Below are 19,931 nucleotides of genomic sequence, written 5' to 3'. Positions count from 1 at the left end.
ACTGATTAGGGGGCAAAGGACCTGCAAGTCAGTGTTTTTTGTAGAATGCTATTATACACTCACATGTTTAAGTCCACAATACAAACTAGGAAATCTATTACGTGAGTGGAATAGACAAGTAACATCCATCTGATCCCTGTCAGTAAAAAATATGCAGTGAAACTAAGCACTACTGGCTGTGTAGAGAATTTCAGTAAATATCACTTTCACTAATTGTTCATTTGCCAGCTCCAGGTAATAGGAAGCGGAGGGAAAAAGTGCCGAAGACAAACCTAAAATATGGGTGGTCTGGTTGGCTCAGTTGGTTAAGCGACTGCCTTCAGCTCAGGTCATGATCCCGGAGTCCTAGGATTGAGTCCTGGGATCGAGTCCCGCATCGGGCTCCCTGCTCAGCAGGGAGTCTGCTTCTCCCTCTGACCCTCTCCCCTCTCATGCTCTCTCTCAAATAAATAAATCTTTAAAAAAAAAAACAAAAACCTTAAAACAGAGAACATTTTATCCTTTTCTTCCTGTGAATTAAAAAGCCCATTTTTCATTTTAACAATTTTGATGAACAGCAGTATTCTGTGATAGCCTGTTTGAGAACCAGTGTTTTAATCTAACTCCCTCACTTTACGTTAGAAAAATCTGAAGCCTAGAGAGGTTACTTTTTTTTTTAAGATTTTATTTATTTATTTATTTTTTTTTTTTAAAGATTTTATTTATTTATTTGAGAGAGAGAGAATGAGAGAGAGCAAGCACATGAGAGGGGGGAGGGTCAGAGGGAGAAGCAGACTCCCCGCCGAGCAGGGAGCCCGATGTGGGACTCGATCCAGGGACTCCAGGATCATGACCTGAGCCGAAGGCAGTCGCTTAACCAACTGAGCCACCCAGGCGCCCAAGATTTTATTTATTTGATAGAGACAGCGAGAGTGGAAACACAGCGGGAGTGGGAGAGGGAGATGCAGGCTTCCCACTGAGCAGGGAGCCCGATGCGAGTTCGATCCCAGGACACTGGGATCATGACCTGAGATGAAGGCAGACTCTTAGCAACTGAGCCACCCTGGCGCCCAAAAGGTTACATATTTTTTCCAAAACTACAGATAGTGGCAAAGAGAGATCGAGAGCTCAGATATTTCAATTCCCAGCTCCTTCTATAAGATAATGTTGTCTCCACTACTGTAAGCTCATTCACAAAAGCATATTTTTGGGTTATTTCCACCTAAGTTTAATTTATCAATATGGGTCATAGTTACATGATATACAACATAAGAGTTCTAAAAGGTATTCAGTAAAAAACCTCCCATTCCTGTCTCTCGGCCACCCAGCGCTTCTAGATATAGCCAAAGCTATTAGTTTCCTGGGCTAATCTGTTTCTTAAAAGGTCTCGACTTACCTTCGTTCAACAGGTACAGGCAAGGACCAGACTTCTCCTTCAGAGGCTGGAAGCTCATGTTGTGCAGCTTTCAGTGGAGTGTTGTCTAGCTTAAAGCTCTCCAGTGTTTTCATAATATCCTTAACATGTTTAGCTTCCACATTTATTTCCTGCCAAACCTGGTTTCAAAGGAGAACATGGCTCTTTAAATATCGGTAACCAATAAATCACTGCCAAGATTAAACCAGGGCGATTTATTAGAGATGTTGGAAACTTCTAGTTTGACATCAGTTATCCCATAAATCACGCCAAAATATTGCTGAAATTTTAAGGATGGTTCATTAAATTTTTGTTTTCAATTGCAAGAGAAAATGAATTAAATATTCTGACCAATTAAACCATGTTACTAACTTACGGTTCGTATTCAAACTGCATAATATATTGAAGTTAGCTTTAACTTTCTTTTCGGAACTTTTGATAAAAATAATCCTTTTGTAAATTGCTTCTTCGATGTTTTTTATGCTATGTTACTGGACTTTTAAAATGGTGATGAGAGGGGCGCCTGGGTGGCTCAGTCGTTAAGCGTCTGCCTTCGGCTCAGGTCATGATCTCAGGGTCCTGGGATTGAGCCCCGCATCGGGCTCTGCTCGGCGGAGAGCCTGCTTCTCCCTCTCCCACTCCCCCTGCTTGTGTTCCCTCTCTCACTGTGTCTCTCTCTGTCAAATAAATAAAATCTTTAAATAAAAAAAAAATGGTGATGAGAATGCACTAATTTCATAGATCATTAATGGACTGAAACCCACAGTTTGAAAAATATGGCTTCATATGACAAATGGCCCAAATCACATATAGCCAAGATTTTTTTTAAGCATTCTTGACTCAATTTATAAATAATATATATAAAATATTGAAAAAAAGTTGGTAATGTTTGGTTTTAAAACTAAATGATTTAAGTATCTTTACAAGAAAAGCGTAGACTTTTGGGGTGCCTGGGTGACTCAGTCAGTTGTGTCCCACTCTCTCGGTTTTGGCTCAGGTCATGATCTCATGTTGTGGGATAGAGCCCTGTGTTGGGCTCTGTGCTCAGCAGGGAGTCTGCTTCCCCTCTTCCTCTGCCCCCCCTCCCCTGCTCATGTGTGCACTCTACTCTCTAAAAATAAATTAACAGGGGTGCCTGGGTGGCTTAGTTGGTTGAGCGTCAGGCTCTGGATTTTGGCTCAGGTCATGATCTCAGGGCTGTGAGATTGAACCCCACGTCTGGCTCCAACTAAGCCACCCAGGCATTCAGCAGGGAGTCTGCTTGAGATTCTCTTTCTCCCTCTGCCCCTCTCCCTCCTGCCCACCCCCTGCCTCAAATAAATAAATAAATCTTAAAGAAAAAAAAGCTTAGGGGCGCCTGGGTGGCTCAGTCGTTAAGCGTCTGCCTTCGGCTCAGGTCATGATCCCAGGGTCCTGGGATCGAGCCCCGCATCGGGCTCCCTGCTCGGCAGGAAGCCTGCTTCTCCCTCTCCCACTCCCCCTGCTTGTGTTCCCTCTCTCGCTGTCTGTCAAATAAATAAATAAAATCTTTAAAAAAAAAAAAAAAAAAGAAAAAGAAAAAAAAAAAGCTTAGACTTTTAAAATAAAAGTCTCCAGCCCACAGGGGCGCCTGAGTGGCTCAGTCAGTTAAGTGTCCAACTCTTGATCTCAGCTCAGGTTTTGATCTCAGGTTGTGAGTTCAAGCCCCACCTTGGGCTCCATGATGGGTGTGTAGCCTACTTGAAAAAAAAGTCTCCAGCCAATGAGGGCGCCTGGGTGGCTCAGTTGGTTAAGCGACTACCTTCGGCTCAGGTCATGATCCTGGAGTCCCGGGATTGAGTCCCACATCGGGCTCCCTGCTCAGCAGGGGGTCTGCTTCTCCCTCTGCCCTCTTCCCTCTCGTGCTCTCTGTCTCTCATTCTCTCTCTCTCTCAAATAAATAAATAAAATCTTTAAAAAAAAAAAAGTCTCCAGCCAATGAACATAAATCTTTCAGTGACAAATTTAAGACTCTTTATGAAATAAAATACTTTCCTCTTCTGGTAATGTAAGGGATATGCAGAGGCAGATTAAGGAAAAAGGTTTAAGTTCAAAGAGGTAGGATATTTCTCTCAAAGAAATTAAGTATAAAAATGGAATACTATCAAAAAAAACAGTTTAGCAGAATCTGTGGGATAACGTTCTACCGAGAAGAACAGCTCAAAAAGACTATTAAATTCTGTAACTTTTTTTTTTTAAAGGATTTTATATATTTATTTGACAGCGAGAGTGGGAACACAACCAGGAGTGGGAAAGGGAGAAGCAGGCTTCCCATGGAGCAGGGAGCCCAATGCGGGGCTCGATCCCAGGACCCTGGGACCATGACCTGAGCCGAAAGCAGACACTTAATGGCTGAACCACCCAGGTGCCCCAAATTCTGTAACATTTCTTTCTTCTGTGATGTAGCTGAAACTTGTTAGAAATGCCACCTTCAAGTGGACTTGTAAGTTCTACACTTTCCATCTGTAAATTTGTACTGGTCCCCAGTGACTAACATTCCTCATATGGGATTCAAATATGGTCTGCTTTAGAATATTCTACAGAAAATACTGTAGCCATGAGATTCAGCTGTCATCTGCAGTTTCAATAATGGCTTAATAAAGTCAATTCTGATTTTAACAGGTAAAAAAATGTGATATAGAAAAATATGTCAAAACCATTTTTTTTAATCTATTAGATTCCAACAACTAAAACTGAGAACTCAAATTACTGATGACAGTGAATATGGACTATTACTAATATAACAAATCAAATTTCAAGTAACATTATATACAAATCCACGTAACGTGTATGGTTATACACTCTTCACGTGTAACTGCAAAGGACAGTGACGATCTCTTTAAGTCTTCTGAGTACTGAAACCACTAAACACACAGCAGCACAAGTCTCACCTGTTGCCATTTCTGCTGGAGATAGGTATCTTTGACCGAGTACAGATACTTGTTCATCTGGTCAAGAACGCCCTGATAATACACCATCGCAGAGTCATAGTTGCCCAGCAGCGCATACTCACGGGCCAATTTTACATTCTCACTAATCATAACAAGACTCATGCTCAATCGTAAGCTAAAAAAAAAAAAAGAAAAGAAAGAAATATTATATGTCTCCTAAAAATAAGTATACAAAGACCTTCTCTAAAGTATACTTTGCGGGGCTCCTTCAAGAAGCTCACAATCACACACACTGCACTTTCCATCTCCATTTGCTCAAGCATTTTCTCCTCCTTCAAAGAAAGTTCTTGGTTCCCACAAGCAAACCCCACCCAGCTCAGAGGGCAGTTCTCCCAGCATGTCTACCCTCTGAACTTCTCAGTCTAAAATAAACTCTCCCCCTTCTAAAACCCCCTGGCGCTTTACCTGGACCTTTCACTCAAGGCACCTGTCTACTCTGAATTATAGTTACTCATCTATATGCATCTTATCTCTACCTGGAGAGCAGGATTTATATCTGAAAGGTATGAGACTGTATGCTCAGTGCATGACACACAAATCTTTTTTTTTTTAAGATTTTATTTATTTTTTGACAGAGACACAGCGAGAGAGGGAACACAAGCAGGGGGAGTGGGGGAGGGAGAAGCAGGCTTCCCACTGAGCAGAGAGCCCGATGCGGGGCTCGATCCCAGGACCCTGGGATCATGACCTGAGCCGAAGGCAGACGCTTAACGACTGAGCCACCTAGGCGCCCCATGACACACAAGTCTTACTGAGCATCTGAAGAACAAATGCACCATGTCAGATACAGTTTTTGGAAGGCAGTGTGGAACAGCAGAAAGCACATGCGTTTCAAAGTAAGAAATTCTTGGTTAGAATTATAATTCTGCCACCCTGGTCAAGTCCCTTAACTTTTCTAAGCTTCGGTTTTTCAATATGTAAAACTGAGATAGTAACTACTTCCAAGACTTGCACTACAAGGAATAAATGACTATTTAAAGTACCGAGCATACTACTTGGCAAATAATAGCATGTCAATAAATGCTAACTACATCTTCCCTGGAACTTGCTATATATGAGAACCAAACACAGTCTTTGTATTAGTAGGATATGGATATATGGATGTGGATATAAAGCATCAGAAGTAGGCACTTGATAAATGTCAGCTCTATTGATGTTGACAATTACTATTATTTATTAACTGTACATAGCATGGTGTAGTTGAAAGTCTGAAAGATCTGCATATTTTTGAGAGAGCAATAAGTTAGGGTTGTGGCTTTCAAAATAAAAAGAAATTTGAAACACCTGGTGAAAGAAATGCTCAGTTAATATGAAGTTTCAAGGTGGTGGAACTAAAAAATGAAGGAATCGTGAAAAGATCACAGGAAAGCTGAGAAGAGATAGATGCATGAAGGAAAAATTAAGGATCATTTTTTTTTACTCCTTTTGTTTGTCAGTGGGATATTCAAACAGATGTATCTCATAGATGAACAGAGAAAACTTCAACGTGGGGACCTCTCTACCTAGCTTAATTTAATCTAGCCAGAGGCATTTCCTAAAACTGTGGTTTTTGACACCTCCCTCCTTCACCCCACCTATGGTTAAGGTCAAGTGATGCAACAGAGTTTAAGTCCCATAGAGACCACTATGGCTCTTATGTTTTTTATTATTTAAATCCTTCATTCAGGGAGGAGGTTTTCTGTGAAAAAGCATGCCAAGCAAACTTCCTGAGTTTAATTTAATGTAGATTGTTTAGCTGGCACACAGAGCAGGACAACCAGGAATATCTAACAGTATGTGTTACACACAGGACCAAAAAGATTTTCTACCAAACAGACAAAAGATTGTCTACAAATAGACAAGAGAAGGTAATCATATTCAGACAACCCAGAATTAGAGGACTGCATAAATCAAGATTAATGGGAAATGCTGGCGGGCAGAAGAGTTACAAACCAGCACTGCTATCCATACCAGAGCAGAAGAGGGAGGGTACTATGCTCCTCAGGACAGAGATTAGAGAAGATGGGATCACAACCTCAATGGAGAAGCAGAGATGTCAAAATCACACCAACAGCCTCAGGCTTCTGTTCTCGGCCAGTCCTTGGCAGTTCTCATTTCTAACCAGCTAAAGGTACAACTGCTGCACCTCTACCCAGTTAGGTTTGATTAATACATGTCATGTATATTTATTATGATCTTTAAACCCAAACATCTTGAATCTCAGTATCAGGTTCAATTCCTAAGTACAAGGCAAGCCAGGAAGCCAAGATAGCGACTGGCCCCCTTCCAGAAAACCAATCCTAGAAGAGCCACAGTTGATTCGTAGAAGGTTGATGGATCCTTGAACTGAATATAAAGTTCAGAAAAACACTGACATAATAGATGGTGATTTGGGTCCTAGTGTGTCGGAAAGTACAAGGCAGCTCAGAGGGAAATAGGGCCAGGTTAGAGTTTCTAACTGTGCCTTTTCTGAGGTCTGTTGTCCTGCCAACCTTGCTCACCCTCCCCACACTTTCCACTGCAGGACAGAGAAGCAGCAGTGCAAGCCCAGTCCCTGATGGAGATAGCAGGATACATCACGGCAAAGCCAGGCCTGGACAGAGTGGGGAGCTGATAAAAACAGAGGTCAACAGGACAGCTCTTGTGAGTGGTCTCCTGCTGCCACTCTCCCACTCAGGTTAGGCTAGATGGGAACAACTGAGAAACACAGTTCTTAGGAAGATCAGTTCCCAGGCTGAGAATCCCTTATGGCACACAATCGGGACATCAGGAAGCGATGAGGGGTGGTTGAAGATGACTGCAGATTCACCACACCCCGCCACCATAAGAAAGCGTGGTAATAATTGAGCTAAGCTGTCAATTCAGGAAGCTAGAAAAAGACTAACAAAGCAGACTGAAAAGCACAAGAAGGGAGGAGCTAAAGGGCCAAATTTAAATAAAAACTAAAGGGCACCTGGCTGGCTCAGTTGGTGTAGCATTTGACTCTTGATCTCAGGGATGTGCTTTCAAGCCCCACGTTGGGTGTGGAGATTATTTACAAATAAAATCTTACAAAAAGAAAGAAAAGAGAAAGAAAACCCCAAAACACTGGAAAAGACTTAAAAAATCAAACTATGGGTCATTTAAAAATTGAGAAACAAATCTTGGCAAAACTGATAAAGGAAAAGAAAAAAGAACATGCAGGGACGCCTGGGTGGCTCAGCGTCTGCCTTCGGCTCAGGTCATGACTCCAGGGAACTGGGACTGAACCCCACATTGGCCTCCCTGCTCCGAGGGAAGCCTGCTTCTCCCTCCCCCACTCCCCCACTTGTGTTCCCTCTCTCGCTGTCTCTGTCAAAAATAAATAAAATCTTAAAAAAAAAAAAAAAGAACATGCAAATAAACAAAACAGAATGAAAAAGAGAAAATAACTAGACGGATCTGAGTTGAAAGAAAATGAAATTTTGGGGGCACCTGGGTGGCTCATTGGGTTAAGCGACTGCCTTTGGCTCAGGTCATGACCCTGGGGTCCCAGGATCAAGCCCAGAATCAAGCCCTGCATCGCATCGCATCAGGTTCCCTGTTCCGAAGGGGTCCTGCTTCTTCTCCTTCTGCCTGCCGCTCCCCCTGCTTATGCTGTCAAATAAATAAAATCTTAAAAAAAAAAAAAAGATAAAATTTTTTTTTTTTAAGATTTTATTTACTTATATGAGAGAGACAATGAGGGGGGAAGGATCAGAAGGAGAAGACTTCCCGCTGAGCGGGGAGCCTGGTATAGGACTCTGGGACTCTGTATGTATGTAGGATCCTGGGACTCTAGGATCATGACCTGAGCTGAAGGCACACACTTAACCAACTGAGCCGCCAGGTGCCGGAAATTTTTTTCTCCTTTAAAAATTTTTCTTCTCTTATTTCTTAGAAAATGGAGTTTTAATGAAAGACCTCTACCTTTAAAAGGCTTCAGGTCCAGAGGATTTTTTATAGGTGGGTTCTACCTACCTTCTAAACAGAAAGTAATTCTAATCACATAAAAGTTGACTGAGAAAACAAGGGAAAAACTGACCAACTCTTTTTAGGAGGCTGGGCTCACCTCAATTTAAATTGAATAAGAACAATATAAAGCCCGTTTTGCTTATGAACATATAGATGTGGAAATCCAAAATAGGAGCTAAATTTTTCAAAGGACACACACACTCTCTCTGATCAAGAATATTTACTGCAGAGGGGTGCCTAGGTGGCTCAGTAGGTTGAGTGTCCACCTCTTGGTTTCACAGCTCAGGTCATGATCTGGGGATGCTGGGGTGAGCTCCTGAGCTCCGCAGGGAGTCTGCCTGGGGTCCTCTCCCTCCCTTGCCCCTCCCCTGTCCTCTCTAGGATAAATGAATAAATCTTAAAAAAAAAAAAAAAAAGATTTACTGCAGGAATGCAAGGATAATTTAAGATCAGAAAATCCATCCTTATAATTCCCCATACTAATGGACAAAAGGACTTCATATAGAAACAAGTAAAGAGCATAAAGGACAATTCAAGAAAAAGAAAAGCCAAATGGCTAAAAGTACAGATACTATTCACAGATAAATGCAAATGAAAGCAATCAGAGACCCTCTTATACATTCACCAGATTAAAAACAAATTAGTAACTCCAATAATACTAAGTCTTGGCAAGGATTTGGGAAAAAGGAAACCCTCACATACAATTTGTAGACATAAACTGGTATAGTTATTTTGGAGAGCAATCTGGCAGTCCTTAGAGAAGTTGCATATGCATATATCCTATGACCCAGCAATCCCACTCTTCTGTAAATATTCCAGAGAAAGTCTCACACAGATCCACAGAGACTTGTTTTGGGATGTTAATGACAGAACTGTTTGAGAAATGAAGGAGTTGGAGGTAATCAATCTAGTCCCTGCTAGAGAAAGGGGTAAGAAAATGTGCTGGAGGGGTGCCTGGGTGGCTCAGTCAGTTGAACCTCTGCCTTTGGCTCAGGTCATGATCTCAGGGTCCTGGGATCAAGCCCTGCATTGGGCTCCCTGCTCGGTGGGGAGTCTGCTTCTCCCTCTCCCTCTGCCATTCCCCCACTGCTTATGCTTGCTCTCTCTCTCCCCCTGTCAAATAAATAAATAAAATCTTAAAAAAAAAAGAAAAGAAAAGAAAATGTGCTGGATGCATACTCTGGAATACCATGAAAAAGATGGAAGCAATTAACAAAATTTACAAATAGCAACATGCACAGATCATCGAAAAACAGGGTTGGGTAAAAAAAAAAAAAAAAAAAAGCCTTAGATACAGAACAAGATCTAGATTACAATACCATTTTATAAATTAAAAAAATACATATGCTATACAAAACACTCTTTTGTCAGGGATATACACACATCCAAAAACACATTAAATATATTAGAGTGCCTTGGAGGATTAAGATACAGAAATATAAGTGGAGAAAGAGGATGAAGGGTAAGGAAGAAACAATAAATACTACAGAAGAAGGGTCTTCTATCAATATACAATTAGAGACAGCCTCTAAGATGGCTCTCAGTAGCCTCTGTCCCCTCGTTTCCATACCCTTGTGACATCACCTTCACTTGAATGTGAATTTGTAACAAACAGAATATGCAAAAATAACAGAATGTCATTTCTGAGATTAGACTGCCTCTTGCTGGTCTGCTCTAAGCTGCCTGTGCAGAGGCTCACGTGGCAAAGAACTGAGCGAGGCTCCAGGCCAAAAGCCAGTGAGGAACTGAGGCAGTCAATCCAAGAGTCCAGAGGAGCTGAATCCTGCCATAACCAAGTGAGGGAGCCTGGAAGCCTATCCTTCCTCAGTTGAGTCCTCAGACGACTGCAGCCCTGACTGATAACTTGATTACAGCCTGTGAAAGACCGTGAATCACAAGCACCCAGCTATGCCAAGCCCACAGCCTGACCAAAGAAACTGAGAGAAATGTTTGTTGTTTCCAGCCACTAAGTTTTAGAGTAATTTGTTATGAAGCAATACAGCTATGAACTGAGGTTTGTAAGTTACTCAAGATTGAGCATTTGAGGTCCAAAAGAAAAAAAACCCATGACCTACATAGTGATTCCATGGAGTCATGACCACTGATAATATTCCATCTTAATAAAAGCTCCATGGCCAGGGAGCATGGCTCCCTGTTATCTACTGATAAACCCCCAGCACCTGGAACCATGCCTGGCACACAGCAAATATTCAAACAATCTTTGAATGAAGAATGCCAGGTTTTTGTTTGAACTACTAAGATTTCTTATCTTTGTCTAGTTCCTGACCCTCACTCAGCACTCTCACATTCCTTGATCCTCAACTCATCCCTACCAGAACTGTGACTGCTTCTGCCCCAAGGCTCTAAATGCCCTATAGTGACACCTAGTCTGGGAAACAATGTTAGAAGAGTACAGCTGGGGTCAGGTGCTGCCAGTATACAGTGTATCTAGATGAGCCTGGATAGCAAGACTCTGTTGTCTTCTCCCTTCTCTTCCTCTTTTCCTCAACTGACTCCCTCCAGATCTTTCTTCCCATCCCCTCTACTAAAAAAAATCTAAATCAAGTCGCTACTGATATATAGGTGTCCCCCCTACTTTTTTTTAAGGATCATGATTCAATGTCCCACAATGCATAGAGTTCACTCCAGGCCTTCTTTGAAGGTTCTATGTTACGAATACTTCTTTCTAGTCAGATAAAATTCCTTAGCATCCAATGAATTGACATTTTCTAACAAAAAGAAATATAAAGTCAATCCAAGGCCACCTGAAAAATGACCTGAAAAATTTTTGATTATCAAAGAAACAATGTGTTTACTGAAAAATAGTATCAAAATACCCTTAGTTGACTAAATGTGAGACAGAAATAAATTTTCCTATTCTTCTAGTAGTAGTCTCTAAGACAGCTTTCTTTTCAAATGAGTATCAACACTGCAAATTTACGAGACTCCAATTTTCAAGAATATATTCTTATCATTGCTAAAACTACACTGCAGGAGTACAAAAATGAGGTCTACCTGGCATAATATCTGGCAATTTTTGAAGAAATGAATATATTGGAGAAAAGCCTATAGTCAAATTTTAACCACCATAACAGTAAAAGGCATCTACTGGTTCAATTAATAGAACACTTATAAACATGATATTGCCCAAAAACTCAGATTCTTGATTAGACAGATTACTAAAGAGAAAAATAACCATATGTGATGCCTACTTTATCTCACAGCAAGCATTTCCTTTACATTATCCTGTAGAACCAATGTTTTGCTTACACAGCTTATATATTCATTTTCACTAATGACTAAATCAATTTTTTTAAGCTAAGTAAGGTGCAACACGAAATTTTAATTCAAGTAAGAGTCAAAAACTTTAGACAATAAAAAATATTACAGCAAAATTTCTAGCAAGCTTAATAGTTGCTGTGGTGTGGAATCTCTACAAAGAGACTTAGGGTGTCTTTTTCTCCTCCAGAATTAAGGAAAAGAAGTGATTAAAGAGACAGAAAAAGAATAGGCAATAGATCCAAACATCTGAGGTTCTAAGATTCCTACGCTCTCCCAATATGGGGCCTTCCCTATTCCACACCTAAAAAGGATATCATATCCACTTAATTTTTTAAGGAGTTAGACTGGGTTCCACTAATATTTCAGTTTTTACTGTAATGTGCATAGGTCATTCATTCAAGAAGTATTTACAGAGCACCTACTCAGTTGCAAGGAATTGCACTGAAGACAAAAATAAGAATTAAGCCTTTAAATCCTTGAAGTTTAGTAGAAGGGACATCATTTGATCTATCCTAGGTGTATTTTCTTCACTTAGGAGGAGGAAACAAGCATACCATAGTATTAAGCACAGGCAATCAACACCTATGTTAAAAACACTTATCTGTAAAACTGATGTCCTAAAACAAAAACAGATGAACCTCAATCATACACTTTCTTGAAGGCATTTCAATAAATGGAGTGTAACTTTAAAAGTGACAATACACTGTTAAGCAGTGTTCAGAATGTTCATCTCTGGGATACGAAAACAACCATAATGCTAATTTACAGTCAGTCACTAATGATTATAAATACATACAATAAATGAGTGAACCATGACCAATTACAGCATGGAATACATTCTTCTTACCTTTATAATCACTGTATAATAAATTCTCAAGAAGCATGAGAAAGTTATCAAAAGAATGCCTGCTCAGGAAAAAAAAGAATACATATATCTGTATTTGGTAAACTTTGTTTACCCTGAACAAAACAAAAATAAATCAGTGAATATAACAAGTAAAATGTAATTCAAAATCCATGTTCAAGCCATATCAGTAAACACTACAAGCAAAATCTATTTATCATATAATCAACATTGACCACATTGATTTGATATATTATCTTTTTAACCAATCATGTACCTAAAAAGAAAAACCTAAACCATTGTTGTAAACAGAAATTCAACAATGCTGTTAGTACAGCAAATTTTACAAGATTCTCTAATTCTTAGTATTTGTCAGAACTGGGACACCACTTTCAAAATAAAATGCAGAATCTGTTCTATAATATGCCAAGTACTGAATCTGTAAAATGTAAAAGCTTCTTGAACAACCAAAGCCATAGAGGAGCTTTACATAGCTTTCCACAGTCTAGGAATGTTGGAAATTGATCAGCACTGCCTTTTTTTTTAAAGCATGATACAGTAATAGTAATAGAAATACAAAATAAAGAGTTCTGACTCGATTCCTGTGTGAGAACTCACTGATTACAAAAATCATCTCCTTTGGAAAAGACAATAGGGCTGCACATTGAGACATTTAGTCCTGTGAACTTTACAAGAATCTTCTTGACACCGTGGTGTTCTATCATTGTGGCAAAGATTCTAAAACATTAGGAATGTTTTCAGCAGTAACTAAAGGTCTGATTTCAAAGAGGAACACATAAATGAATGCTTTCAAGAGAGAAGGATGCAAAGTTGTGCTGTTGGAATTTAGTAACTGATATAAAATGGCACTTCGCAGTCAAAAGAAAAAATTATTTTTGATTAAATAAGGGCTGAGACTATCCACTGTAAGGTACTTAAGGATCCACGTTTATCTCTAACTTCGTCACCATATACTATACGATATGAAACAAATGTTTCGAGGGATACATATATTTAAAAGGTACCAACTCTAAACCAAAAGGGCCAAAAACCTCCCAGAGGACGCCCAGCACCAGAATAAAGAAACACCCTCAACAATATCACACCTACCTAACAAAATGTAAGAAAAGAAGCTGCATCCCATTTCAAGGCTTTCGAGGTTTTTCAGGGGTGAGAATATGGGGCGGGGGCGTGGACGAATTCGGGAGAGAACTGCTCAAAAAAGCGAAGAAATAAAGAGAGATGTGTTTTTCCGACCAGAGACTTCTCTAATGACACAGGCCTAGAAAGAGGATCGCCAGGAACCCCCGAAAGTCCCAGGCTGGACAGGATTCCTCAGGTAGGGGACCCGTCACCTGAGCTACAGGTGTCAGCGACAACAGCGAGGACCTAAGACCTCGGCGCAGGCAAGGGCAGGCTCATGGCAGGATACGCAGACGGCTCTCATTGCCGGCCCCGAATCTCGCCAAGCTGGCCACGGGGGCCGGGGTTCCCCGGAGCGTGAACACTCACCTGTGGCTGCGGAGGATCCTTGGGAAACCGCCCACCGCCAGGCGGAGGGGAACAGCCGTGCGTGGCTCAGGGCGGCTAGGAAGTAGGGCCCTGCCCAGCCCCAACCACTCTGCTCCGTACTCACGGCCCCAGGACGGCAGTGGCCAACCGTCACCAGCCCCCACTGCTGCTTCAGCTCGCCGAGAATTTGAAGGCAAACCCGTCAGGGTCACTTCCGGTGCTGGGGCTGGCCTCGGCGATTCCAGCGCACGCGGGGCGACGCCCCGGGAGCGAGGACGCCGGGAGGCGTGCGCGCGCCGGGCGCCAGGCACCGGGCGGGGAGCTGGGCGGGGTTGGCTGGGACGCGCCTGCGCAGTCCGCACCGCCGCTTGGCGGCGGTCGGGGCAGAGAAGAGGGATGGTAGGGATTTAAATTATTATCACGTATCGTACCTTGGTAACTTTTTCCAAAGTTCTCGCTCACTTTTCCTCCCATTTGATTTTTACCACACTCCTCAGAGATTAGAAAGTCAGAGTGTCTATTTTACAGGTGAGAGTCAAGGGCCAAAAATTTGTTCATGACAAATCCAAATACGCAGAATTCGACTGAGGCTCTTGTCACGACATAAGATGAATAAAACAGGGAATGGGTAAACAAAGATATTCGGACAAGCTGCTAGTGGAGTTTTATTCTCTTGGTCATCGTTTTTTTTTTTTTTTTTTTGTAAGATTTTATTCATTTATTTGAGAGAGAATGAGCTAGAGAGAGCATGAGAGGGGGGAGGGTCAGAGGGAGAAGCAGACTCCCCGCTGAGCAGGGAGCCCGATGCGGGACTCGATCCCGGGACTCCAGGATCATGACCTGAGCCGAAGGCAGTCGCTTAACCAACTGAGCCACCCAGGTGCCCTGGTCATCGTTTTAATACAACCGGACAACACACAATACTATGTTGTTTCAGGATTTACAGATACGGACTCCACAGTACGATTGGCCATGCTTCCTCCAGTCTCAATCTCCATCCTCTTCCTCCACCTAAGGTGGAATGAGGCACTAGACACGTTTTTCTTAGGGAGTGCATGGTAATTAAACTTCTAACCTTAAGTCATCAATTTAACACAGATTTATATAAGGGCAATTCAAGGGAAATACATCAATTTAGTCCACAAATATTTATTGAACTACTATGCTGTTGACACTGTTGTAGGCATTGAGTATATATATAGCAATCAAAAAAATTTAACGTCTCATGGAGCTCAAAGTCTTGTAAAATTCTCACCTAAGTAGAAAATAGTAGTTTTACTAGGGTGGATAGGAACTCCATTGTAATGGAGCAAAGGAAATTGTAATTAGTATATCTTTAAAAAAAAAATTGGGGGGTGGTACAGATTAATTACCCTAGTTAGCCTGAATCAACCTTCACCTTTTATATATGTGCAAAGGCATGCTGAATTATAAAGCCCATTTGTACTTTTAAAACTTCTTAAAACAGAGGTGCCTGAGTGGCTCAGCGGTTAAGCAGCCAACTCTGTTGGTTTTGGCTCAGGTCATTGGTTAAGCAGCCAACTCCCTTGGTTTTGGCTCAGGTCATGATCTCAGGGTCCTGGGATGGAGCCCAATTCTCTCTCTCCCTTTGTCCCTCTTCCCCGCCCCCCCGCCCGCACTCACTCTCTCTCTAAATATATCCTAAAACAAAACAAAACAAAACAAAAACTTCTCAAAACAAAATACATATTATATAATTGCATTTATATGAAATTCTAGAATGAGCAAATCTAATCTATAGCAACAAAAAGCTCGCTTGAGGCTGGATTTAAGGGTGGGAGGAGGGAGGAAAAGAATTAGACTTCAGAGAGGCATGAGGAAAGGTTTTGAGGTGATGGAAATGTTACATATCTCAATTAGGGTAGTGGTTACACAAATGTATATATTTATTAAAAAACTCTTCGAAGAGAACACATAAAATGGATGCATTTTATTGTGCATAAATCATACCTCAACGAAGTTGATTTTTTAAAATTTTATTGTTATGTTAATCACCATACATTACATCATTAGTTTTTGATGTAGTGTTCCATGATTCATTGTTTGCATATAACACCCAGTGCTCCATTCAAGACGTGCCCTCTTTAATACCCATCACCAGGCTAACCCATCCCCCCACTCCCCTCCCCTCTAGAACCCTCAGTTTGTTTCTCAGAGTCCATAGTCTCTCATGGTTCGTCTCCCCCTCTGATTTCCCCCCTTCATTTTACCCTTCCTACATCTTCTTTTTTTGAGCATATAATGTATTACTCATTTCAGAGGTACAGGTCTGTGATTCAACAGTCTTACACAATTCACGGCGCTCACCATAGCACATACCCTCCCCAGTGTCTATCACCCAGCCACACTATCCCTCCCACCCCCCACCCCTCCAGCAACCCTCAGTTTGTTTCCTGAGATTAAGAATTCCTCGTATCAGTGAGATCATATGATACATTTTTAAAGTAAAAAACCTCCAAAGAGCGGCTTACATTCACTAGTTCAGTTTCTTCACTAGTTGTCCAGTTAGGGAAGACTATGCTAAGCTGTAGTAGCCCCTAAATCAGAGGTTTCAAACAACAGGATTTTTTTTTTTATATGAGTATAAACCCCCTTATACCAAAAAAGAACTCTGAGTTTACCAAAGGGGCTATAAACTCATGCCCCTTTGAACACTTTTTTTTCTCATTTACTCTATATGTTCATAGCAGAGGGAATGCAGGCACTGGGACCCTTGGCCATGGGGAAAAATAGGGTGGGGGGGGAGTAACTTGCACAACTTCTTCCTGGATATGATACATGCCAGTTCTGCCCACATCTCATTGGCCAGAGCAAGTCATGTGACCAAGCCTGACTTCAAAGGGACAAGGATGTGCAACTGCAGCCTGCTCTGAAGGAGAGACAGTATTTGTATACCACACTCCTGACTACTACACTAGCCATTTCTTCTTTTACAGTGTAGCTTCTACAACCACCAGCCTTCTGAAGTGATTGTGTCCAAACTGGGAGTCAGAAAATTATTATTATTATTATTATTATATTATATATTTTTTCCTAGTGAGTAGTCAGATTAATTTGGCAGAATGATAGGGCACATGAAGGGATATTACGGAAAAAGAAGTAGAAAGGTAGGTGCCAAAAAAGGGTGTAAACTTTATTCAATAGGCAAAAAAGGAGCCAATGAAAGTTTTCAAATGAAAGCATAAGTGACACAGCAAATAGGGAGATTAATTTGGCAGCTGTGAGTAGGAAGATTTGAAGGGGAGGAAGAAGAGATTGGGAGACTGTTGTAAGAGGTGTAGTGACCTCTGGAATTACACAGAAGATAAAGATATTTCTAGAAAAAAATAAATACATTAAATCATTTTTTTAAAATGTAAATTTTTATTATTTACTGTTTTTTTTTTTTTTAAAGATTTTATTTATTTATTTTGACACAGAGAGAGAGACAGCGAGAGAGGGAACACAAGCAGGGGGAGTGAAAGAGGGAGAAGCAGGCTTCCCGCGGAGCAGGGAGCCCGATGCGGGGCTCGATCCCAGGACCCTGGGATCATGACCTGAGCCGAAGGCAGACGCTTAACGACTGAGCCACCCAGGCGCCCCTATTATTTACTGTTTTATCTATTAAATTTAAATTTTAAAAATTTATGTTTCATCAGAGAAATCTAAAAGGACTTTCAGGACCAATTTATTAATTTTACTCACCTGGTCAATTGTATCTGGCAATCCTTGCCTACATCTTCAAACATTTGAGCCATCTCTTAGAATACAGAGTATATATAAGATGAGAAAATTCTAACCATGATTAAGAATCTGCTGAATTTTTAGATTATGTGGTAATATTTGCAGTAACAAACAGGGGCAGATCCCCAGCGTTGTTCACTAAGCTTTTCTTCCTAAATAATAGCTTCCATCACTGTCCTGCTACTCCCAGACTGCTGAATACTACGGGAAAAAAAAAATCACACCACTATGAAGATTGATGCACCACAATTATGTAACTTCCAACCCACCTGAAATATACTTTTCTGCATGTTCCGCCTCAGTTCTCTCCTACTCGCTTCACATCAGTTATTTCAAACTTTCACCACTTTCCTCAAGCCAACTTCTACCCATTTCCGCCCTTTCAGCAAATCACGATGTCTCCATCAGAGGAGAAAATGGAAGCTATCAGATTGAAATTCCCTCAACTTGCTCCCTGTGGCAGAGACTACCATCTGGCCACCAAATACTCATTTTCTTTACTCAGTAACAGAACCAAGCTTGATGGAATTGGGCCATCTGGAATGCAGACATTTCCAGACTCTCATGCAGTTAGGTGTGGCCATGGATCTGACTTCTGGCCAGTGGAAGTGTTATATAGAACTCTTAGGAAGACACCTTAAAGGGAGAGGTCCTGAAACTCTCCCTTACCCCCTTCTCACCATCCCCGCTTTTTACCAGGTGAGAACAGGGAACAGATGGATAGAAATAAGCAGCCAGCTGCTGATGTCAGTCACTTATAGGATATAAGCCATATGATGAAGGTAGCAGAATTGAACAGACGAAGTGTGGGCTGACTTTGTGGAGCTGCCATACCTGCTGTGGACTGCCAACTCCAGATACTGTATGTCTAAGCAGTGATTGGGTTTTGGGTTTTATATGCAGTTAAACCTAATCACAATGCTTGTACCCTCCAATTTACACATGCCTCTGCTTCACACTTGCCCTTTGGCTTTTGCCTCCCGTTTCAATGAAAGCTTAGTTTCCTTTGTCTACGCTCAGGTCCTCCACTTGAACTTAAAAGATTTTGGTTTTATTGCCACTTTATGTATTTATATTTATATGGTTCAAAATTCAAATGATACAAAAGGCTATATAGTGAGAAGTCTACTTTCTTGCCAACCTTGAAATCCAGTTCCCATCCCCAGAGATAATCAATGACATCAAATTCATTAATTATCTTCCAGAGATACTTTTATTCTACATGCAATTAAATAATGCAGTTTATTGGCCCTCTCATGGGTTTTCTCATATTCTGCCAGTTCATGTCTTCAATCAAAGGACATTCCCTTTTGGTTCTTACACCCTTTATTTTCCTACTGGGATTTCCTATCTTTACATTTGTTATGAGAATATTTTTCTTTACATCATTGTGCATAGTTTTTTTTATGATTTTATTTATTTATTTGAGGGGGGGAGAGCACAGAGGGAGAGGGAGAGGGAGAGGGGAGAAGCAGACTGCCCGCTGAGCAGAGAGCCCGATGTGGGACTTAATCCCAGGACCCTGAGCTCATGACCTGAGCTGAAGGCAGACACTTACCCAACTGAGCCACCCAGGCGCCCCATCACTGTGCAAAGTTTTAAGAGCCATTGTACTCTGCCAATTCCAGATGTTGGAATAGGCTCTTGGGGTTGATCTCCACTGTTTTTTCTTTTGAGAATAGGTCATATTTTTGTATTTCTTTGTATGACAGGTAATTTTGAAGTGTATCCTTGATATTGGATATGTTATGTTATAGATACTCTGGTTTAAATCTGTGATAGATCTCTGGAGGTGTTTAGTTTGTTTTGTTTTGTTGTTAAGCAGGCAATGAACTTGATTTGATTTGCTTTCTGTTGGGCAGCACCTCAAATGCCAGTTTAATTCTTTTGTTCTTAGGATGCCTGGATTCTTCCCCACAGATGTGTGGCAATGATTCAGCTAGAGATTTGGGGCTTTCTCAGGCAAGATATCATGAAAATTAGATACTCAGGGTGCCTGGGTGGCTCAGTTGTTAAGCGTCTGCCTTCGGCTCAGGTCATGATCCCAGGGTCCTGGGATCGAGTCCCACATCGGGCTCCCTGCTTGGCGGGAAGCCTGCTTCTCCCACTCCCCTGCTTGCGTTCTCTCTCTCTCTCTGTCGAAAAATAAAAATAAAAATCTAAAAAAGAAAGAAAGAAGGAAAGAAAGAAAGAAAGAAAGAAAGAAAGAAAGAAAGAAAGAAAGAAAGAAAGAAAG

At 41.2% G+C, this 19,931-nt stretch overlaps 1 protein-coding gene across 1 annotated transcript in view; it reads right to left on the bottom strand.

Moving 5' to 3' along the window:
* The window catches only part of KATNA1 (katanin catalytic subunit A1), a 33,736-nt gene extending 19,503 nt beyond the window's left edge, over positions 1–14,233 (bottom strand). The window contains exons 1-3 of the mRNA XM_021693133.1: positions 13,952–14,233; positions 4,303–4,477; positions 1,376–1,533 (exon numbers count right to left, since the gene is read on the bottom strand). Coding sequence (XP_021548808.1) covers positions 1,376–1,533; positions 4,303–4,464 — 320 coding nt within the window. The 5' untranslated portion in view covers positions 4,465–4,477; positions 13,952–14,233. The remainder of the gene's footprint in view (positions 1–1,375; positions 1,534–4,302; positions 4,478–13,951) is intronic.
* Between the last annotated feature and the right edge of the window lie 5,698 nt (positions 14,234–19,931).

The sequence above is a fragment of the Neomonachus schauinslandi genome, chromosome 8, assembly GCF_002201575.2.
Source record: "Neomonachus schauinslandi chromosome 8, ASM220157v2, whole genome shotgun sequence".
NCBI classification, from domain to species: Eukaryota; Metazoa; Chordata; class Mammalia; order Carnivora; family Phocidae; genus Neomonachus; species Neomonachus schauinslandi.
This window is presented reverse-complemented; position numbering and strand designations above follow the sequence as displayed.